Below are 24,348 nucleotides of genomic sequence, written 5' to 3' on the forward strand. Positions count from 1 at the left end.
ACTCGTTAGTATCATGCAGAATACAAAGAGCAAATGTTGCATTAGCCACAACAACATTGAATTTACAACCATCTTTTAATCTTTTTCTTGGTACTATTTGTTGACTATCAGCTATACTTTTGTTTATGAATGCTACATGATTATTTTGTGACAGTGTTTAAAGTTTGTGTGGTATCGTGTTTGTGGATATTAAGTTTTTTTAGTTTGTGAATTAAATTAATTAATGTGTAGTAAGGAGAAATAAGTCTCTTCTATTATCTTGTATTACATTTTTTAAAATGTTAACAACTTAATTATGCGGGTAAAATAATAGATTTGATGAAAACATAAATTTAAAAAATAAAAAAAATAATTTTTGAATATAAAAAATAAAAATGAATGAATAACAAATACAAGTATTAATATCAAAATAAATATGAGTTGTTGATAAAAAATATGTTAATATAATTAGTATGTTGTGATCTTGTTTAAGAATGTCGACGAGTGAGCCACCGATATATTGGCATCGATGTTGACTTAACCACCAATTGCCTAGTAACAAGAAGGCTTCACAGAAGAGGTCTGCTAAGGTCTGGGTAGGAGAGGAACAAGGGAAACAGTTAGAGGGACGACCAGGGGGTACTCATAAATGACGACAATTTGATCCTGTCTAGGAACACTGACGAATGAGCCACCGGTGTGTTGGTGTCAATGTCGACTTAACCACTGATTGCCTAGCAACAAAAAGGCTTTGCAGAAGAGGTCTGCTAAGGTCTGGGTAGGAGAGGAACAAGGGAAACAGTTAGAGGGACGACCAGGGGGTACTCATAAATGACGACAATTTGATCCTGTCTAAGAACACTGACGAATGAGCCACCAGTGTGTTGGTGTCAATGTCGACTTAACCACTGATTGCCTAGCAACAAAAAGGCTTCGCAGAATAGGTCTGTCGAGGTTTGGGTAGGAGAGGAACAAGGGAAACGATTAAAGTGATGGTCAGGGGTTCTCCAATACAGTCACTCTAACACTCAAATTAGTCTTTGGTGGAGTGAGGAAGATGAACGATAATTAGGGTTTTTAGATGCATATGTGCACATCCCTCTGCCTGTCGGGGCAGGTAGCCTTTTATAAAGTGGTCTTGTGTAGGCGTCCACGTCCTCCACGTGTCCCATGCCTCCCACTACATTATCCTATTTAATAGTCATTTACTCGAAGTGAATGATCACGTTCTCATGTTTTCCACAAGATAACGACTACATTGTCCACGTCCCCCACAAGCAACGATTGCCAGTTATAGACTATGCGAAGGAAGCCATAGAGAGTTGGGGTCGTGAGAGCCACGACCATTGGAGCCGAGGAACCATGAGGAGCCGGGGCTGCTGGAGCTGGGGTTGCTGGAGTCGAGGAACCACAGGAAGTCGGGCCCACAGGAGCCGAGGAACCATGGGGAGCCGGGGTTGTTGCAGCTGGGATTGTTGGAGTCGGGGAACCATGAAGAGCCGGGGCTACTGTAGCTTGGGAACCATGGAGAGACGAGCTAGGTTGCTAGAGTCGAGGGACCATGAAGAGCAGGGGTTGTTGGAGCTAGGGAGCTATGGAGAATTGGGCTATGCCACTTTAGCAGGACTATTGACTTTCCTATCACTTGGTACATTTTGATTGCCTCCTATACGATGGAAACTCCTTCAACTCCCAAAGACCTCCCTTTGGATGATATGACAAATAAAAGTTGGAGCGCTCCTTTATTTATTTATTTTTAAAATACAAATCTTGATAGAAGTGGTGAAGGCACAAAAAATATTACTAAGGGCATCTACAATGGAGGTTTATAGCATGTGGTTTATGCTATAAACCCCCTATTATAAATCCCACCCCACTATATGGGTGAGGTTTATAATTTTTTTTATAAATTAGTCCCAAAATCTTAGAACCAGATTTATAGTTTTTTTTTTTAAAAAAAAAACTACAAAGAGGATTTATGCTCTCCCTTTTGACCCACGCGTGAGGAGAGCAAGTAGCAAGGGCCCGCTGCCTTATTTAATATTTTTAAAATTATTTATTTGTTTATTTAGATTTTTGTTACACATTTGATTGATATTATATATAGTAAATGAAATTATAAATAAAGATAAGTGAAAAATATAAATAAAAATAAGTAAATTGACAATGAGGTCCTAAAAAAAAATTGTTGGAAAGATTTATGATAGTATGGAGAGATTTTTAAAAGGAGTAAAGTTTTAACTTTTGATATGGTAATAATGTGACAGAGTATAAACCTTTGTATGACTATAGATACCCTAAGGGCTCTACGGGAACAAGTGAACGAGAAGTTCATTGGGATGAAAGGTGAAAAATAGAGAAAGGAGATGTTGATGGTAGGCTTACAATGAGGAGAAATATAGGAGGATAAAATAAGGGTAAATACCTAGCTAAAAAATAGAAGGATGAGAAGAGGAAGAAAATGGAGATGCCTGAGCATCCTATGCGAATCCCATGGCTCATTATTTTTTGAAATGTTATTTTGCACAACTTCGCTCGATGTTGAGTGTTGAATCCCATGGTAATAAAGCAGTGCCCTTGCTAATTATTATTTTGCTTAGTAGAAAATTGATGTAATGCAATGCAATGCAATGTAATATGGCTCTCAGGGGTTGACATAGTAAGTGGACGTATGATATTTTATTCGTAATGAGCAGGGGTGAATTCTCTATGAGAGTTCATCATCCGTTGAGGCTCTTCCATATATTTATCATCTGTGTGTCTAATTTATCTCCCTTCTAAAAGTGTGAGACAACCATATAAGTGTAATGGGACAGTTTCATATATATTTTTTAAGTACGCCCCTAATACTTAACTGTAGGGGTGAAAGGATAAGAAATTACGGTGACGTTTGGTTCTTTTCTAAGAATTGGAATGAGAATGAGAATAATAATATTGTGGAATGAAAATGGATTTGAGCACGAGTATCACTCTTAAAAAATAATATTTGGTTAGTTGAATATTTTTTATCGGAATGAACCTAAATTTCCTTTTTTACCCTTAAAAAAAATAAGAGAAAAAAATTAGATGTGATAAAAAGTTGAATGTGAGAGAAAAATATGATGAAAGAAAAAGTATCATGAGAGAGAAAATGTGATTGGAAAAATCAAGAGAGAGAAAGTGTGATGAGAGAAAATAATGCAAGAGAATATGATGGGAGAGAGCATGATTAGAGAGGATGAGAAGAGAAAATGTGATGAGAGAGAAAGTATGACGGAGAGAATGAAGAGATAGAAGCGTGATGAGAGAAAATGAGGGGAGAGAGTGTGTGATAGGAAAAATTAAGGAGAGAGAAAGTATGATGAGAGAGAAAGTGTGATAGAGTGTGATGAGAGAGAAATCATGATGATAAAAAGGCGAATACGCTCACCCCCAGCGCCCCCGTCAATCCGTCCCAGGACCAACACAGAGGAAGTAAACAACGGGCAACTACTAGCCTTTGGAATAAATCACGGCTGATGGGAGAGAAAGCATGGTGGCAAAAGGCAAATACGCTCGCTCCCAACGCCCCCGCCAACCCGTCCCAGGGCCAACATGGAGGAGGTAAATTACGAACGACTACTAGCCTTTGGAATAGTGACTAGCACATAAGGGATGCATTTACTTCGGCTTTGCCGAGATTGGAACCCCAAACCTCATGGTGGCAACATCTCATGCGCTAGCCACTAGACTGTCCCGAGGGGACATGATGGGAGAGAAATCATGGTGAGAGAAGATGAGGAGAGAGAAAGTATGATGATGAGAGGATGAAGAGAGAGAACATGTGATGAGACCATCTCCAACGCTCAAACTTATTTTAGTGCACTTTCAATACTAATTTGGTGTCCTTTGAGCACCAAAAATTTATCCAACTCCAACTAATACACACCATTTCCTACACTAAAAGGAATATTCTTTGAAATATTCTATTTTTCCATCTTATAATTTATTATTCAATATACATATTAATTTGTTAAATGTTTTATTACGATAATAATTACTATTAAAATTAATAATTTTATTGTACATAATAAATAATTTTTATGATATTATATTTTTAGTTACAAGAAAATAAAAATTAGTATTTTTATAATTTTGTTAGAAATAATATAATAAACATACTAATATTTAAAGATAATACACAATCATATATAATTAAGATATTTTTTTAAATATTTTCACAAAATAAGTAATTTAATAAACTTACTTATTTAAGTTAATAACTAATATGAATTTATAATATACAAAATTTACATAATAAATTCAATTAAATTAAATAATATTAATTTATAATATTTAAGAATATTTTAAATATTAATTTAATATTATAATATATTATATTTAAAATAAACCGTAGTTGCATCATTTTGGTGCAAATATGGTGCTGCACTGTTCACTTGCACTATTTTGGTGTAAATTTTGGGGTCTCCATTGGAGGAGATTTGGTGTCTCTTTTACACCAAAATAATGTAAAAAGGTACCGATTGGAGATGGTCTGAGAGAAAATGAAGAGAGAGTGTGATGAGAGAGAACACATGATGAGAGAAAAAGTATGATGAAAAGAAAAAGTTAAAAAAAAAGTGTGATGAGAGAGAGAGCATGACAAGAGAATGAGGAGAGAAAAAATATTATAAGAGAAAATGAGGAGCGATAGTGTATGACGGGAGAGATTGAGGAAAAAGAAAGTATGATGAGAGATAAAATATGATGATAGAATGAGTAGAGATAAAATATGATGAAAGATAACAATGAGAGAAAAAGTTATGTGAAAGAAAATTTGAACAAATATATTGAAGGTATTTTCGTCTAAAACTTAATTCTCATTCTCATTCCATCAAAATCCAAAGGAGGAAGTGAATTTCATCAAAACTCAAGTTTTTGAGTTTCATTCTAAAATAATAATTCCATTTCCATCAACTATAGATAAGGTTTATAAACGAATCTGTTAACTCATTCTCATTCTAAAATATTAATTCCATTTCCATCAACTATAGATAAGGTTTATAAACGAATCTGTTAACTCATTCTCAAATCCCTAAATTAAACGCCACCTAAAATCTCTAAAAGAGATAGAATTCACCAGATCAAATCACCAAATCAAATCAAATTAGTATTTAGATTATTCTAATAATTCTAGAATAATTTTTAGAATTAATTTTAGAATAATTCTATTATTTATTAATTAGAATAATTCTGTTTTTAAGACAAATACAATATATAATGTTCAAAAAGTACTTAGTCAATTGATCAATTAATAAATAATAGAATTATTCTAATAATTATTATAGAATTATTAGAATAATTTAAATATTGATTTGATTTGATTTGATTTAGTGATTTAATCCGGTCAATTATGATAAATTTTTTTTATCTCTTTTAATGATATTTTGATTTTTTCTAAAATATTGAAGGGCATTTTAAATAGTGTGTAAATTTTATTAGGCAAAATGTTTTATTATTCCCTTAAATATCTAAAAAAAAAAAAAAAAAAAAAAACAGACAACTAGCGTGATATAAAGGCGATACGCGTTTAGAGGTAATTTTGCACAGGCGAGCAATAAGAATCAGGGAGGCGACGCGAGACGAGGAGGCGAGGAATTCCGGGGAATAATCTTAATTTTTCCTCGAGTTCTTCTCCGATCCTTCTTCGTCATACAGGAGCCTTCCAGATTGTTATCGATCCGTGGAACTGATCAATTTGTTTCTAGGGTTCCCCAATCTACTCGCTGCCAGATCGTTTTTTCTCTGAATTCAACGATCTCCTTCCCCGTGGATGTATCTTCTCTTCTCCGAGGTCGATTCGGGTGCGAAGGAGCGTTTCCAGTTTCCTGGCATCCGATCCTCGTGCTCGCTCCTTTCCCTCGGGAAAGACCTCTTCTTTTGCCTCCATAAAGATCGATGGGATAAGGAATTCGCTAATTTGCAGGCGGGGTAACTGAACATTGCTTTGCTCCGCTTCTAGCTGCAGTGATGGATTCTTCCCCAAAGTCGACGATGACCTCTGCAGCAGCAGACGTAGATGTCTGCACGCTGGATTGGATGCCTGTATATGTCAAGGAATTGATTGCCGGAGGTGCTGCTGGAGCATTTTCGAAGACGGCTGTAGCACCACTAGAGCGTGTCAAGATTCTAATGCAGGTTTGTTGAACAAGACCTTTGTTATTGCTATCTTTTGTTGACAACATCGACTGGTATATGTGAAGGAATGACTTGATTGATTTTTCACCAAACCATCGAGCATATTCTTGTAATTTCAATCTGATACTTACACTTGGGTCGATGTAAGGGGTGGGTCCGTGGTTGGTTATGTATGGTTATTTGAGTTTTATTTTTCCCTTTCATTTTCAAATTTCATAGAAATGAGAATGATTTTGTATTATATTTTTTTTACCAGTGAAAACTTGTTGCTTGTTTATCTTGTTATTATTTCCCCCCTTTTTTACTGAAGCAACGCAAGTTAAATAACATATAACTGTATTGGTTCCGGAATAGACATTTAATCAACCAATGATTGCATTGAATTGTATTGGTACCGAAATAGACATTCACTCAACCAATTATTTGGTGATGGTTGATTAACACTTTGTGGTGGAATATTTATTCCCCAATTGTAGGTGATCTGCTAGTGTTTTTTTCTCAGATTTTCTTGTTTTGCAATATTGGATTTCTATAATCTGTTTTTAAAACAATATGCTAATAATTATATGTTCCTGCATGCGGATATGAATATGTGGACTTACCAAAGAATGACTTGATTTGTCTTTTAAGAATTATGCGCCTATGATAAATTTTATGCATATTTGAACATTTTCAAATACTTTATATATCTCATCTTCTAATATTGAACTCCTTTTTTTATCTTATCTCTCGATGCCACACTGATTACTATTGCTTGAGTTGACTGTTTGCTTATAACAGTCTGCTTGGTTATGAGAAACTTTCCTCTAAACATGGACTCATTTATTGTTGTATTGTCACTTGTTCTATAAGTTTTTTAATTCATGATTTAAAGAAAATTTGATTCCTTTACTCTTGAAGACAAGAACTGAAGGATTTAAAACTCTTGGAATTTTACAATCTTTGAGGAGGTTGAAGCAGCAAGAAGGAGTTTTAGGGTTCTATAAGTAAGTTGAAATGGTGAAATATTAGGATTCTACAAGTAGCTTTTTTATTTATTTTTAATGATTGTGATTTTTTTCCCCTTTTCAGAGGAAATGGTGCAAGTGTGCTGCGAATAGTCCCTTATGCTGCACTTCATTTCATGGCATATGAACAATATCGTTGTTGGATATTGAATAATCATTCTTCAATAGTTTCGGGACCATTCGTAGATCTTTTGGCTGGTTCAGCTGCTGGTGGTACTGCTGTTTTGTGTACCTATCCTTTAGATTTAGCTCGGACAAAGCTAGCTTACCAGGTTTGTAGAAAATGAACCGCCTTGCTCTTTGTGCTTTTACTTCTCTCATCTTTATATTTGATAATGCTTCCCATCAATTTTTTATGTGCATTTTATACAATTAACCATTCACTTAACAGTAGATAGCAAGCTAACCATTTTACCTAACAGTATATAGCAAGGCAACCATTTTACTTAACAGTATATAATAAGGCAAATGATAAATTCAATTTGATTGACAAGACAGGGTTGCGATTGAACAAGTGTTTTAGGATAATTAGCTTTATTATTCGTTCAGTAAATGGTAAGTTTTAAAATTGGCTCAGTTTTCTGATTACAGGTATGAGTTTATGTCTGAACTCATTGTCAATTTTCATTTTTAGTCATCTTATATAAGGCAAACATTTAGCTTTGCTATTGATGTCCCTTTCAAACACTTTTTCAGGTAAATAACCCAGCGAGATTTGGCAATGCTTCAATGTTAGGCACCCAGCCTACCTATAGTGGTATAAAAGATGTATTTAGGAAGGTTTATCTGGAAGGTGGTATCAGATCTCTTTATCGAGGAGGAGGTATGCAAAGTATTTGAAATACACACACACACACAATTTTATAGGCATTTGTTTAATATTTATATTTTGTATAATTTCCCTTTTATTATTTGCTTTTATGTATTTGCTTATTTTTGGGCACTAGGTTCTATACTACCTGTTTTTTGTTTAGTGATTGTGCACTTGAATGAATTAAAATTATCTCAGTTTGCCGATCTGTAGCATGAGCAGTCTCATTTTTTTAATACCAGGCAATCTCTAGTAATGAAGCAACTGTATGATCACCTAATTTTCACGTGTTATTGATGCAGCTCCCACACTTATTGGCATCCTTCCCTATGCTGGTCTGAAGTTTTACATATACGAAGATCTTAAGGCTCGGGTACCTGAAGAATACAGAAGTTCTGTAGTTCTGCGTCTCTCCTGTGGTGCTTTGGCTGGTTTATTTGGACAAACTCTCACGTATCCACTAGATGTTGTCAGGAGGCAGATGCAGGTATTAGTCACTGGGTTTGCTGTGTGCTTCCTTTGGTCTATTTGGTAGCATGCATCTGATAATAGAATGGCCATTTCATTAAGACCTGACACAATTCATAGAGTTTGTGAATGTTTAGTTTATGTTTTTAGGTACAAAATCAACAATTGCCAAATCACTTGGATGCCCCACCGATCAGAGGAACGATGCAAGGGCTTTCATTCATTGTGCGGAACCAGGGATGGAGGCAGTTGTTTGCTGGTTTGAGCCTCAACTATGTTAAGGTATGGTTGTTTGCATGCACTTGACACAATAATAAGCAAGCAACCCAAAACAATGCTTGTTTTATATTTGAACAACTTGTCCTATAAAAAAACTATCCAAGAAGTAGTCCTAGTACAGTTGGAAAATTTATGGTGCATTTGCTGTTATCATTACTAGGAAGAAATTTAATGTTGCATTTCATACTAATCCATTCTTTCCATAAAAATATTACTTCCAGTATGATATTATACCCCAAGTATTTCATAAGCATATGCACAACATCAGGTATCTTTGAAGTCATAATTAAAGAACCTATATAGCATATCCAATGTTGCCCAAAACAAGTAGTTTTATGCAGGTAAGAAGTTCATATTGAATACCAGTTGGTGTTGTCATAAAACCTATTGGTGTGAATATTTTGTTATAACTGTGAAAAAGTATGTTTGACTTGTCATACAAAAATTCTACACCTTAGTTATTCCATGAATCAAAGAAGCAACAATTATGATGGCCATTCCTAATGCATTTTGAGTTTCTTTTATTGGGGGTGCATGAAAGGCTGAAAGCACATGGACAAATCATGAACCTATTGAAATTAAGGAATAGTTTTTTACAAATAAATACTGCTCTGTAGGACTCTATGGAGGGCATATCTCAGGTGATCTACTCTTATGATTGATATGCTAAGGTTGTCCATCGCCTAGTCTTCTTTTTGTGCATTCTCTGATCATGTAGCAGATCTGTGAGCTATTGCATGGGAAAATACCATCCAACTTTAGTAAAGACACATTTATCTATCGATAGGTTTCAATTACATACCACAGACTTCAAGGGTACAGGATGGTCAAATCAATTTTTCACAGGAACAATGTACGGTAATCAGGGACGGGAGCCCAAACTGAGGGACAGTATTTTGTGTGTGGGTGTGTGCGCGCGCGCGCATGTGTGATTTTGGAAACAATAAATTCTTCTGAACAATTTATTGTTATCTACTTTCAAAATTCATGTCTCCATGGCAGCATCATTTTACAGACACTGCACATAAAGAAATTCATAAATCAGTTTCACTCAACTTCCCCAGACACACTCATTCTATATTTAAGGCAGATATTTCTTGCGGCTGATAAGGGCAACGGATAGTAATGACAGTCTTTTCCTTTTTCTCTATAAACAATCATTTATTTTGTGATGGACAATAGCCTCATATTTGATTATTTTTTTCTTCGCACAGGTTGTTCCTTCAGTTGCAATTGGATTCACGGCGTACGACGTCATGAAGACTTTTCTAAGAGTTCCTCCTCGTGAAAAATCTTCTTCGCCTCCTAATGCCTGAAGTAATTGAATTAATGATACTATTATTACTGGTTTAAGAATGGAAGAATCACACTTTCACCTCCTCGCAGTCATTATTGTTTTGACAATATGTGTGACTCGTAAAAAGTTTGCTTTGTTATTTTTTTCTTCTTTAATTCCCTTAAACTGCTTTAATAGCTAACAAAGTTTTTTTTTTAAAAAAAAATTAGGATACCAGCAGTTATTTAGTTGATGCTAAAAATAAAGTTTATTGGGCCCCTTTGCTCCATTTCAGTAATTCTGATTTAAATAAAATAAAAAACATATTTAATTGATAAAGAATTGTCTGCTCCTTAAATTTTACTTTTTACGTACCGTACTATGTTTGCGACATTTACATAGGTTGGAAAAAAAAAATTACGGCTTTTTATCGAATATAGACTTTTAAAAATATTTTAATTTTAAAATTATTAATTCACTTATTTAATTCTATTTTATATTACTATCCCAGTAGAGTGCTATAATTGAGCGGTCGAATTAATTTTTTTAATTGATTCATGTTTAAAAAATTATTATTTTTAATATATTAAATTAAATTAATATTTGAGGATATTTATATAATTAGAACATCTAAATGAATACATAGAAATTGTTTTCTTAAGAACAATGATTTTTTGAATATAAATTAATTTTTTTTAGACATATTCATATTTAAAAAATTATTATTTTTAATATATTATGTCAAATTGATGTTGCATGAATATATAATCATAAGCACTACATGAACTCATAAAATCTAATTTCACATCATTTCGAATTTTCAAAGTTCATCAATTTATTTTATCCGAATGAACCTAAATCGGTCAAAATCGGTTAATAGACTTAGAAAGTTTGGAATGACGTGAAACTAGGTCCTACGAGTTCGTCTAGTTTGTATGATTATATTCATACTCTCAAATATCAATTTGACCAAATATATTAAAAGTAGTGATTTGTTGAACATGAATATGTCTGAAAAATTTAATTAGTGTTTAAAAAATAATTGCTCTGGCCGAAACCGATTGATCTAGAGACTTCGGAATAATTGCTCTCCTAATTAAATGCTCTCAAATATCAATTTGACTAAATATATTAAGATCAATGATTTTTTTGAACATAAATATAAATGCGCCTGAAAAACTAATTCGTATTCAAAAAGTTAATGCTCTCAATATATTGAGTCAAATTTGTATTTGAGGATATTGATATAATTATAAGAACTAAACGAACTCATAAGACATAGTTTCACGTCATTCTGAACCCTCTAGATCTATCAACCGATTTTAACCGAGTGATAACTTAGAAGAGGCCTTTGGTGTTAACTCGCAAAGGGGGATATAAACTCGCCGAAGCAATCTATCCTTCGAACCGATTCAAGTTCCTAACTTTCTTTTTATTGATTCAGGGCGCAGTTATAAAGTACTACCTGTTAGTTGTTATCAGATCTAGTCAGCATCAAACTCAGATATGAGAAAGATCATCCGTGTCGTTATCACTCGCCCTTGACATTCGGAACATAGCTGAGATGTTGGATGCGAAAAGGTGCTGTTGAAGAGTCTTTCAGAATTAACTGGGCCAGGGCTAAGACATAAGACTGCGAATCTCAAAGTCAAAGATGTTCTCAAAGGTTGAAAGTTCTTCAAAGTCCGGATAAAGACGAGCAATTCATTCCTTTGGGCACCTATCCAGTTTCAAGAGTCTTTCCGTTGTTCCTTTAATTGGAGCTCCACCTTTCACCTCTTAATCCGAGTTTTAGCATCCCGTTCCTATTCTTGAGCTGCCCGTTCCTATATAATTCAGGAGAGTTATGAATCTTTAGTCAACCGTACGTCGAATCCGAACTCAGTAGAATATTTTAGCTGGTTAGCCTTCTTTAGTCAAATATTTCTTAGCAGCATTACCATATAGGGTTGTAAATGGGTTTTCTCAAGATGGTACGATAGTTAAAACGTGAAGTGTTATCATATTAGATAATAGGATAAAAATTAGATGTCTTGGAGTATGTCTTTCTCCATCTCTTGGTAATTGTAATAATGGCTAGGAGCCATCTATAATTTATCTTCTCCATATTAATCTAGGGATGAATTAACAGAGATATTAGGATGAACGAATCATCTTATACCATATATATATATATAACACGAGCTCATATGTCCGCTTTTGAATGGTTGGCCCGCTCATGAAAGTTTCGGCTGGAGTGTGAGTTGAGCCTTAGATATCTAACAGCCGTTGACTTTTTGGTAAAATTAATTAATCAATTTAAAGAACTCAAAATAATCCGTTTGTCTGATTCTTATGATTATATTCATATTCTTAAATATTAATTTAACTAAATATAATGAGAAGAATAATTATTTGTATTAAAAAAATCACTATTCTTAATATATCGATTAAATTAATATTTAAGGGTATTTATATAATCTAAACAAATATACAGGAACTTGTTTCATGTCATTCCAAGGTCTATAGGTCCATAGTCAATTTTGTTCGAAACCAGCTGATAGATGTAAAGACCTTAGAATGATACGAAATAAGTTCTTATGTGTTCGTCTAATTCTTCGGATTGTATAAATGCCCTCAAACATTAATTTAATTCAATATTGAGAGCAATGATTTTTTAAAATATGAATCGGTCATTTAAAAAAAAAAATCGATTCAACTCTAATTTTTTACATGGCTGGGAACAATAACATGGGTAAAAATAGAATTGGGTAATATTATTAATAGTGGATTTCATGTCTTGTAAATATAGGGGAGTAAAAATTTAATAAAATTGAATTAATCGAACTGAACTAATCAATTTAGAAATTATTATTTTTTAATTCAGTTTATTTCAATTTTAAATTTTATAATTCGATTAAATTGAATAAACCGAATAAAATATTAATTTGATTATTTTTATTTAAAAATATAATTAATTAAATAATTTTTTTATTTAAAATCGTTTTAAAATTTTAGTTAATTTAGTCTGAAATTAAATTAATTGATTTTTATAAAAAAAATTTGATTAGATTAGGTTCAAAAAAAAAAATCAATTTAGTCAATTTTTAATTAATTCAATAAGGCGTGAAATTTTGACCTAATACTGAGAGAGCTCTACTTGTAAAATACTTTTTTGAATTATGAGCTAACTTCACTGTCAATAGGAAGTATCAATAGTTTATCTGAAATTGGTTGGCAATCTAACAAAATTTCCATCCCTTTTTATTCAAATTTGGGAGTTACATCGGTGGATCAGTAGATCTATATATATCTATCCCTTATCTGTTAAGATGAAATCCAACTCGGTACCTTTTCCTTTTCGTCCCTCTCCAATCTGATCGCCATCAAGGTGATGTAATCACTCAAGACGTCTCTTCATGCCCATCTCAAGACATTTGGAAAGGAGATAAATCATGATATTTAACAATGTCTCTTTAGATGTGAGAGATTTTATTCCTTAAGAAATTATTCCTGCGAGAATTTAACATCTACTTTCATATGGTCATTTATCACTCGAATACCAACTCGGCTGCCCACAGAGACATGATGGCATTCAATTATGATTGGTTGTGTGATGGCTGCTCTAGTAAAACAGAGATGCGTTCATTTCTCTTCCGATGTTATTGTGGGTCTTGTAGCTACGAATTGGTATCATGACATGAGATTCGTTGAAGGAGAAGTAGATCCAAGAGATGAATCAGACCGTGTAGAAAGAAGCACAAAATGGAGGGAATGGAATAGGCAAAAGGACAACCCAATCTGGGGATGGACAAATCAAAGAAGACTGAAGACTACTATATATAGGGTTTTAAGTGGAGGATACTGTAGCATACAAAAGTAGGGTTCGGTTTTCTGCTTCCGCCGCCAACTCCTCTCCTTCTCCCTCGTCGCCGGCGCCGACGCTAGCCTCCGGCCGTTCCCCTCTTCTTCTCCTCTCTCTCTTTTTTCTTCCGCGACCAGACCACGTCTCAAGCTCAAAAAGGAGCTGGTTTTGTGGGTTCTCTCCCTCTTTGCTCCTCGCTGGCGTCGGCCTACACTTCTGCTCCTCTCCTTTTCCTTGCCGCCGGCAGCCACCTCTTCTCCTCCTCCTCACAATGCCGCCGCCGAACAGATCGGTCACCGCACTTCTCCCTTCTCCTCGCGACGCCGGCCACAACATCTCCTCCTTCTTCCTCTCTTCTCTCGTGGGACATGCTGCCGTCGGGCAGACTGGACTCTGCTCCTCTCCATCTCATCGTGACGACACTACCGAACAGCCTCGCGACGCAGCCACCAGACCGACCCCACCCCCACTTTCTTCCTCTTTGCAGCGGCCAGCCATCACCGCCGCGATCACTACCTGCCCTCTCCCGCGTTGAGGGCGCCACTCTTTGTTGTTCAGCCCCTTGTCACCATCATCGACCAACATTCACAGCCGTCTCTAGCGTCGCAGACGACTTCCGAGCCGCGGTCGAGTCCCATCGTCGTGGACAGCTTCCAATTTGCATTGTAGTACATTTCCAAAGTCGATCCGGTATCCGACACATGTTGACGAGCGTCTTGGGCACTATTCCGGTCATCGAGCCATTGTTGTGTTCCGGCCTTCGAGCCGCGATTGTGTTTCGGAGTGTGTGATTCATGTCTAGCCTCCTTGGTATTATTATTTTCCGATCTGCGTGCCGAGATCCTATTCTAGCTCACGTGTTGATGTCCTATCTCAGCCAGCGTGTCGCTATTATATCCCGGCCTGCGTGCCGATATTTTCTCCCGGCCTACGTGCCGCTGTCTTCTCCCGGCCTGCGTGTCGTTGTTTTCTCTCGGTCTACATGCCGCTAGTATTTCCCGACCTGCAGCTCGTCTTCCGACTCCGTGCCGCATTCGGCTCCACGTCGTCAAATTCAACCCTCTATCCTGATTGGGCATCGTATACTCTTCCGGGTCCCGACAACTCGAGCAGTGTCCCATCCGAGGGTGCCCCCTAGGCCAGGGTATGTTTTCTGTACTCACCCCTCGTTCATTTCATTATTATATTATTGACCTGTTACTTATACATTCGTTTGATCTGCCTCGAGCATGGGGTACCGGGGACTGAGCCAACCCGGTCGCTGGCTGCAGGTAGCGTTGACCAGAGGACGTCATGACTCGGTCAACATAGAATATATCTCAGCATACCCTCCTCTGGGACGTCGCAACTCGGTCAACATTTCATTCACCACACCCGACGGTCCGACTCAGATTCCGAATAGGATCAATTAAAAAAAAAAAGGGTGAACAAAATCAATATTAAGAGGTATTTGCCACCTAAACCAATATGAAGTTCAACACATGGAACATCAGAGCACTAAATAAAGGCCTCAAATTGAAATTGAAAAAGGTCAAGGATCTCCTCCTGAAGTAAATGTTAAGTGCACTACGTATTTTGGAAGCAAAGGTAACAATGCAAAAATATAAAGGCTGAGAACAACAAGATTCCAACAATGAGACTCAGAGCATAGTTAGGTGCCTCCCTAATAAATAGAATGTTATTATTGTGGGATCCTCAGAACATCACAATAAAAATCAATCAATGGGAAGAATAGTACATCCACATCACCATCCAGAACAAGGTACAGGGATCTCTTATGCAGTGACCTTTATGTATGGACAACTCTCAATCACTAGCAGGAAACACATATGGACAGGACTATATCAAATTGTTAAAACCATAGATTTGTCTTCGCTCCCTAGTGGAGATTTCAACTCTTCTCTCTCACCTACTAATAAACAAGGAGGGATGGATGTTACTTGATAAATCCGATTTTATCATGAAATTTTCATGAGTATCAAATAAAATATTAAACCCCCTAACTATACTAATGTAGTTTAGGATATGCCCCAAGTCATCTCACACAAGGAATGTAGTCAGTGATGATAAATCTTATGAATAATTTATTGGAAATGGAAGTTTGGTTTGAGATCCTTAAACTAATGATAATTGAAATAGACCTAATATATTCTGATCTAAAATTGCAATGAAATTTAAGAAGCAAGAGTCAATTAATTGATGAAAACTAACAACTACTTGCATAAGAGAGAAAATAAAAAAAGTTTTACTACACATGCAATCAAATAATGAAATTGGAAAGAACTAAAGTATCCAAACTACGACTAGAGGAAGGAAAATCCCTTTAACCTCTTCGTGCAGATGAATAGAACTCCGACAATTAGCGGTGGAAGATGAACTCACGGAATGGAGAGACGTCGAGTAGATCGGGTGAGGAAGATGGTGGCCGGAGCTTCTGATGGAGATGAGGATGGACGAGGAAGGGAACCCTTGACCTCGGTGGATGAAGACGGAGCTCCAGTGGCTAGCAATGGATCAGGAGGAAGAAGATCTTCTTCCCTCTGCTTCGTGTGATCACTCCCTGTAGTGAAAATTGAAGAAGGCCCCCTCCACTGTAGCTTCTCATGGAATTTAAATCAGATCTCATATCTGAACGGATGGATGAGAAACTTCATATATGCTCAACAACTGGATTAGTTCAAATCTGAGATATAAAACTCTATATCTTGATCAATGGCTAGGATTTGCTTTCCCTTGACTTGGATGGACCATATTTTCAACGAATGGCTCAGATCTCTCCCGATCTTGGATTGACAGTCCAGATTACTTTAGAGCTTGATCTCGTTAATCAACCCTAGATTTGAGTCCAAATTTGATCTGATCTAATCGAGTCCTTGACCCCTTTGATCGCCTACAAAGACCACATTCAAATGTTAGTCATAATTCTACAAATAAGAGATAATTTGCATTAAAATCCAAAAATGAATATAACTCTTAACATGTGATAAATACATATCTAAATACACAATCAACTCGAAAACACGAGTATAGGATCCTAAATAAATGATGGTTATTAAATCTCCCACACTTATTCTTATACGTTCCGGGCAAGCAAACAAAACTAAGGAACAAACTAAAAATCATCTCCTTAATAATTTTCTAGCAATACCTAGAATTTAATAAAAGAAATTTAACTAAGACCATATAAAGATCAAAACAATCATGAATACAATTCCTACAATAATAAGTATGGCGATTTTAATCAATTTAAAAAATTAAGAAAGATGCAATCTCACAAGGTAATGTATCCACTCTAACTCTCACAATCATGGATGGAAGTGGAGCTCAACTCAATGTAACTTACAATATTTCACTACCATAGACTTGCTTGTTTTCTAATTTTCCACCACCATAAAACATATCATGCATGAATCAAAAGGTTTTATTACAAATTGGAATAGAATCAAAAAGAACTAAGTGAAGTGAATACAATGGCAAAAGAAAAAGTATCAACAAAGAAATGAGAGAGTTGGGATGATTAACTTGATGAGTTGACTTAATGATGTACTTCAAGGAATTTATCTTGCAGAATACAGAACACCATTAGTAAATGATAGAACAAAAGATTAAGTCAAACTCTCCTTGAAGAACCATTTGATCCAACTAATTTATAGCTAAATCAATATGCCCATATTCTTGAAATTCTACTTTCAACCTCAATTATACAGAGGTTTGATTTATAGCATCCTCAGTTGGCAACAACAGGAAGAAAGAATATGTTCTAGCAATTCAATTAGCGTTCAACACTTTTGCAAACACCCTTAGGAATTAGAATCTAGTTTCAAAAACCAATTTCCATTTTCTCTGTTTTATGCTTCTTGCTGAATCTAGGGAGAGCTCTAAGATGAAATTCATGTATGCAATTCTTGAGTTCGAGTCCAGATTTAGGATTCACTTAAAATTTGGCAGAAAATATCACAGACTAGCAACTTCTTCAAGTTTTAGCTTCTAAAGATGTTATGTGGTTCCGGATTCATATTGATGTGGACAATGGTAAACTTCTCTATTTCTTCACAATAGTAGTAGACATTAGCTTCTGAAAGTCAGTCTTTACTCCTCTGATTTCCATGCATTGCAGTTAAGTTGGAATGTTTCAGATTTGAATCTCTGATTTCAAAAATCAGGTTCAGACCTTCAAGAGGGATGTTCAGGAATAGTCATCAGCATTGGCACATAAACTCAAATCAGTATTTTCAGAATTGGAATTGCAATGTAACTTCAACTCAACTTTTCAACAGAAACCTTTTAGCCGCTTGTTAACTTCTTTGTGATCTCTTTTCTAAACGGTTGCTCATACTCCGAGTTCGATGTTGCTCGGATTCGACATAAACGACACTTAGTCAATGTTTAACTTTTTTTCTATTTTCTTTACAGAGTAACCGCCTTTACTCAGTGCCTTTTAATTGCTGCTGCCTCTACTCGAATCCCTGGCCATTAATGTAAAGCATGTTGGCCACTCCTTTTAATCATATGCTCCCACCCCTCATTAATGTCACCTAAGGTTGAGTGCCACATGTCGTGACCATTGGGATTTGATGTGACAGCTCCTTTTTGAATTCAACGACCAAGATTAAGCTTTGTTTTCCAAAGCCCTGGATCGGACGACCAGGGGCTATTATCATCAGGGTTTATAAACCCTCAATTTTTTCCTTTGACTTATCACACCCTTGGCTCCCATCTTTGTCTCCATCGCCTCTGCCCCCTATTCCTCACCGATGATCTTCCTCCAGAAAGTCCTTTTGCATTTCCCCTTTTCGATCTTCCATTTTCCTCTCCTGCCCCATGGCACGTTCTCCTTCTCCACCCCCGGTCGTCCCTAGACTGTGGTGTATACCTCCACCACATCCGATTTCAATTGTGACGAGGTTGATCAAATGAGGATGACCTATTACATTCCCGATGACTACCAACTCACTATTCCTTCTGTATACGCCCACCCTCGTACGCCTCCAAACGACTTTCTCCCCTTCTTCAAAGATCAATTTTACACCGGTATGTGATTTCCTATTCATCCCTTATTTTCTGAAGTCTGTAGGTGTTTTCACATTCTTTTGCATCAATTGGTACCTAATTCATTTAGGTTACTGTGTAGGGTTGTGACACTGTGTAAGATCGATGACATGCTAGAAGGGGGAGGGGGGTGAATAGTACTCGTGGCTAATTCATTCATTTTAAAAAACTCAGAATAAGAACTCAGCGGAATAAAGAAAGACACAAAAGCAATCGCTAACATGATTTCTTTTACTTAATTCGGAGCTTATGACGACTCCTACTCTAAGGCCCACGATCGTTGATCACTTTCGGTGGGAAATCACTAATAGCTCGGAAATTCTTTACTAGTAAGCAATTACAAGTACAAAACTAAACAAAGTATACCGACAATATAAGGATAAGTAAAATAGTCGTCGATTGTTGGAGCAGTAGTTGAGCGTTGCGTTTTGGAGTAGCACACAGGAGCACAAGTAGTCTGATTTTCAGTGTCCTTGAAGTGCTGGCTGAGACCCCTTTTTATAGCCTCTTCAAACTTGATCTAGATCCTCTGATCTCGGAATCAAGTTTTGACTCGACCCAGATCGGTTGACCAATCTCAGGTTCAGCTGACCAAAACTGCTGAATCCACCTGGTCTTCTATCCAGATGCAATCTCTCTGGATGAGCCTTCGTTTGGTCGACCGATCCCTCCATTCGGTCGACCGATTAGCTAATGGTCTCCGCCTTATCTGATCCGATCAACCTGGCTCGATCCAGTCACCGCTTATCCTCGGTTCGGTCAACTGATCCCGAGGTTCGGTCGACTGATCCCTCGATCAAACCCGGTATGATCTTTGAAAATCTGATCTTGCTGTCTGAGGTTTGGTCGACCGATCCAGCCGTTTGGTCGGCCGATTAAGGCTAAGTCTGACGCTGCAAAATTTGTTAGTTTCCTGCAAAATAGAGTTAGACAAATAACAATTAATATGTAAATCAATAACTTGACAGCCTTCGGACTGTCCGGTTCTGACTTCGAATTTTCTCCAGAAACCTTAGGTCGAACCGACGCCTACTGTTCCCTCAGCGTGGAACGCACCCTCACCTACTCCACTTAGGAGAAGTTACCTATTGCTAGATCGGTCCTCCAGACCGACTGGATTTTTGCTCAGCGCTCGAGACTTCAAGTCTTCATGCTAGGCGTTCGCTCTACGACCTGTCCAGACTTCCACCTAGTCCGCAACCACCAGGGTTTACGTTTGGAAACATATATGGGCTGCAAATGGTTTATGTCCATGGTCGATCTAGATTCCTCCCATTTTCATCTTGTAAGTAGTAAGACCCCGTGCTAAGCTTTTGTATTACTTTATATGGTCTACTCTAAGGGGCTCTAGTTTGTTGACGTCGTCGACTAGCTTGACTCATTTCCAGACTAAGTCTTTAACCTGGAATGATCTGGAAATCACCCATCTATTATAGTTCTGCGTCATCCTTTGTCGGTATGCCATCAGTCGAGCGACTTTCTTATCTGTGATTTCTTCTACTAGGTCCAGCTCTATGAGACGCGGTTTGGAGTTTTCTTCATCATGTAGCTGCACCTAATCGGTTTCAATGTCGATCTCGATCGGCACCACCGCTTCCCCTCCATATACTAACTGAAACAGTGTTAGACCGATGGATTCTCATGGCGTGGTTCGGTGATCCCATAGCATGCTCGGTAGCTCACTAACTCAACTTCCCCCTAGATGGCCGAGTCAGGTTCTGAGCCCTCTAAGGATTTCACTGTTGGTGACTTCCGCCTGGCCGTTACTCTATGGATAAGCCATGGAAGTGAAGGCATGTAGAATGTCATAACTGGAATACCTTTCTCTGATCTTGCATCCTTGAAATTACCTCCCATTATTTGAAACGAGCTTACGAGGGATGCCAAACAAGCATACAAGATTCTGCCACAAGAACTTGATAACCATCCGCTCTGTTATCTTGGCGAGCAGCTCGACCTCCGTCCACTTGGAAAAGTAGTCCACTGCCATAAGGAAAAATTTTCTTTGATCGATCGCCATGGGGAAACGTCCAACGATGTTCATGTCCCACTGGTCGAACGTATAGGAGACAATTGAAGCCTTCAGTTCTTCAGTAGGTCGGTGTGGTATATTCTGGTATCTCTGGCATAATAGGTAGGTTGTTACTGTCCGAGCAGAGTTAGCTTACAAGGTGAGCCAGAAATATCTCGCCAATGGAATTTTCTGACCTAGAGAGCGACTGCTTGGGTGACCACCACAAGACTCTTGGTGTACTTCTTGTAAGAGGTATTGAACATCTTTTGGTCCGACGTATTTCAGTAAGGGTCTAGGGAATGCCCTCTTATATAAATGGTTTCCTATTAATGTGAACTGGCTGGTCCTCTTTTTTATCAATCGAGCCTGATCTTGGTTGGTCGTAGTGCTGCCTGATCGGAGAAACTCAATCAGCGGCATTCTCCAGTCATTTGGTTCTTCTATTCCGATCGACCTTTCGATATGAGCTACCAACATTACCTACTCGATCGGCGTGTCCAATTTTACTGGAATTAAAGTGCTTGCCAGTTTGGCCAGCTTATCTACATACTGGTTATCTGACCGGAGGATCTTTTGCATGATTACTTCTTGGAATTTCGCCTTCAATTTTTCAAAGGCTTCCGCATATAATTTTAGTCTCGCATCATTTATTTCAAAGGTACCTGTGAGTTGTTGGATTGTAAGTTGGGAATCCGAGTGGATAAAGACCCAAGCGACCCCTACATGCCTAGTAGCCTATAGGTCGGCTATCAGAGCTTCATATTCTGTCTCATTATTAGTAGCCCGCTAGTCCAACTGAACGAGCAGTTGCATCCTATCTTCTCGTGGTGATATCAGGAGTACCCCTACTCCACTGCCTTGTCGGGTGGATGACCAATCTACATATATTCTCCAGGTAACCTATGGCTTAGTGTTCTGTATTTCTATAACAAAATCGGCTAAGACTTGCACCTAGATGGCCAACCCGGGCTAGTACTGTATATCAAATTTGCTCAGCTTCGTAGTCCATTTGATTAGCCACCCGGACGCCTCTTCGTTGAAGAGGACTCTCCCTAGCGTGTTGTTAGTTAACACAATTATGGGATGTGATAGAAAATAAGGGCGTAACCTCTGAGCAGTGAGGACCAGTCCATACAATAATTTCTCAAGACAGGTGTTGCGGCATTCGATATCTTTCAATAAGTGGCTCAAAAAGTACACTAGCTGTTATTCAACACCGTTCTGTCGCACCAACGCCGATCCAGAGTGGCTCCCCGGTGATGGGCTTTGCCAGTACAGGTAAGGAAGTTAAATAATTCTTGAGATCCTCCAGTGCTTTGTGGCACTCATCATCCCATTGAAACTTAATAGTTTGATGTAGGACTTTGAAGAATGGGTAGCTTCGATTGGACGATTTGGAGATGAATCTTGACAAAGCTGTAATCCGTCTAGTTAGTCAATGAGTTTCCTTCAAGTTACACGGAAGGGTCATGTCTTAGAGCTCCTTCACTTTGCTTGGATTTGCTTCGATTCCCCTCTCGGTTAAGATGTAACCGAGGAATCGTCTGCTCTTTTCTCCGAACAACCACTTGCCGAGGTTGAGCTTGACTCTATGCTTTCTTCAGGTCCAGCAGGTTTCCTCTATATCTGCACAAAGGTCAGCAACTCAGAGTGATTTTATTAAAATGTCGTCGATGTATACTATTGGTGCAGGTTGCACTAACAGTCTGATTTTGATGTATGACAAATAGGTTAAAGTTAAATGGATTATTTGTCTAACGCTTTTACCAAGTGTGCAGGAGTTGACTGGTCTGAAGGACCTGACACCATGCTGAAATCTAGCTAGGTCCGCAGGGCTTGATAGCCAGTGGAAAATCCAGTTAGGTCCGCGGGGCCCAATGGCTGGTACGAAGTCCAAATAGGTCCGTGAGGCCCAATATATGGTGGGAAGTCTGGTTGGATCCACGGGACCTGACAACCAGCCAAAATCTAGTTGGGTCTGCGGACCTGACAACTGACGGGAAGACCTGGTGGATTAGAAGTAAGTCGAGTGACTGCAAGTGGTAAGTAAAGGTAAGCAACTGGAGGAGAGATCCAGTGAGGACGCGTTCCCTATTAAGGGAACTGCAGGTGTCGGTCCAGCTTAGGTCCATTAAGGAAACTTAAGCTGAGACATTTACTAGATCCTGGTCTCGTGGAGACAAGATCTAATTAATACTCATATTTTATCATGTTGTGCTAACGCTATTTTGGAGGATAAAATCTATTTTTTTATTGTCTGGACTAACCTTTTCTTGTAGGTGGAAATTGCTGAAGAAAAGGGTCTGGGCGCTCGGAAGGAGTTTGGGCTCTCAGACTCCGAGCGCTCGGACTCCGTGCCCCTGGAGCTAGTCCGGGCTCCCAGAGCTGGTCCGGGAGCCCATAGTTGGTTCGGGAGCCCAGAGCAGGTGCACCCAGTGGGTGTCGAGGGTTCCCAGGCGATCCAAGTGCTCGGACTAGATCCAGGCGTTCGGAATCGAAAATTCATTCACAAGCTGACGTGGAGCGCGTCGATTGGCGGACCATGTGGTCCAGGTGCCCGGAATGGACCTATTTAAAGACCTTCAACCCAAAGCTTCAGGACAATGACTACTACGACTTTCTCTTCTGCTTGGTGCTTCAAAAAAGCTCCTGCGACGCTGTGAAGCTCCTTCGACAACCGGCGATCAAGACTCTTTTCTTTTTTTGTTAGTAACTGTTTTATAGTTCTTGTACTTGCAATTTGTAGCCATTTCGAACTATTAGTGGATTTCCCAATGAAAGCACTCGATGAGTGCAGACCTTGGAGTAGGAGTCGTCGAAGGTTCCGAACCAAGTAAAAACTTGGTCGTGTTAGCATTGCTTCTTATTCTTTCGTTATGTGTTTATTTTTAATCGAATTTTCGACGATCGCTATCATCCCCCTCTAGTGTTCTTTCTGATCCTACATATGGTATCAGAGTCGGTACTGCTCTGAATTGGTGCAACCACCAATCAAGCAAAGGGAGGTCCTTTTTTTGAAAGAAAAATTATATATAATTTATTATTATTTTTTTCATTTTTTCCCTCCATTTTTTTGAAAAATTCATTTTTATTTTTTCACTATTAGTTAGAATTGGTAAAATAACTCGTTTAACAAAATTTGTCATTTTTTAATTTTTTTATTTTATTATTATCTCTTTGAAATTGGTGAAACATCCTTATTTCTTTATCTCCCACACTAGTTACCCCAAGACAAAGTCTTGGAAATTGCTTCTTGTTTATATTTTTGCAAGTATACCAATGTCTCATCAAGAAGGATGAAGCATCGATGAACCACCGCCATTTGAGATATAGAAGAAGTACGAATTCAATCTGTGGAGGATGAAGATGGAATGCTTTATCCTTATGTACAACTTCCATGGTTGCATGACACTGAGGTGATCAACCCAAAATAAAGAAGCCAATAGAAAGGTAATAAATTTAATT

The 24,348-nt window shown here is 37.7% G+C and overlaps 1 protein-coding gene across 1 annotated transcript; it reads left to right on the forward strand.

The window, feature by feature from the left end:
• The first annotated feature begins 5,547 nt into the window (after positions 1-5,547).
• Positions 5,548-10,156, forward strand: LOC121998804 (mitochondrial carrier protein CoAc1-like). The gene is made up of 7 exons (XM_042553866.1): positions 5,548-6,135; positions 7,036-7,121; positions 7,207-7,414; positions 7,839-7,965; positions 8,256-8,440; positions 8,572-8,703; positions 9,915-10,156. Exons 1-7 carry the CDS (start codon positions 5,968-5,970, stop codon positions 10,014-10,016), a joined length of 1,008 nt encoding a protein of 335 aa, XP_042409800.1. The 5' UTR covers positions 5,548-5,967; the 3' UTR covers positions 10,017-10,156.
• The last annotated feature ends 14,192 nt before the right edge of the window (positions 10,157-24,348 follow it).

This window comes from Zingiber officinale, chromosome 6A (genome assembly GCF_018446385.1).
Source record: "Zingiber officinale cultivar Zhangliang chromosome 6A, Zo_v1.1, whole genome shotgun sequence".
Classification (NCBI taxonomy): Eukaryota; Viridiplantae; Streptophyta; class Magnoliopsida; order Zingiberales; family Zingiberaceae; genus Zingiber; species Zingiber officinale.

Coding starts and splice junctions, on each gene's coding strand:
- LOC121998804 (XM_042553866.1), top strand. CDS start 5,968: ATGGATTCTTCCCCAAAGTCGACGATGACCTCTGCAGCAGCAGACGTA. Junction 7,415..7,838: donor GGACAAAGCTAGCTTACCAG/GTTTGTAGAAAA, acceptor ACACTTTTTCAG/GTAAATAACCCAGCGAGATT. Junction 8,441..8,571: donor TTGTCAGGAGGCAGATGCAG/GTATTAGTCACT, acceptor TTATGTTTTTAG/GTACAAAATCAACAATTGCC.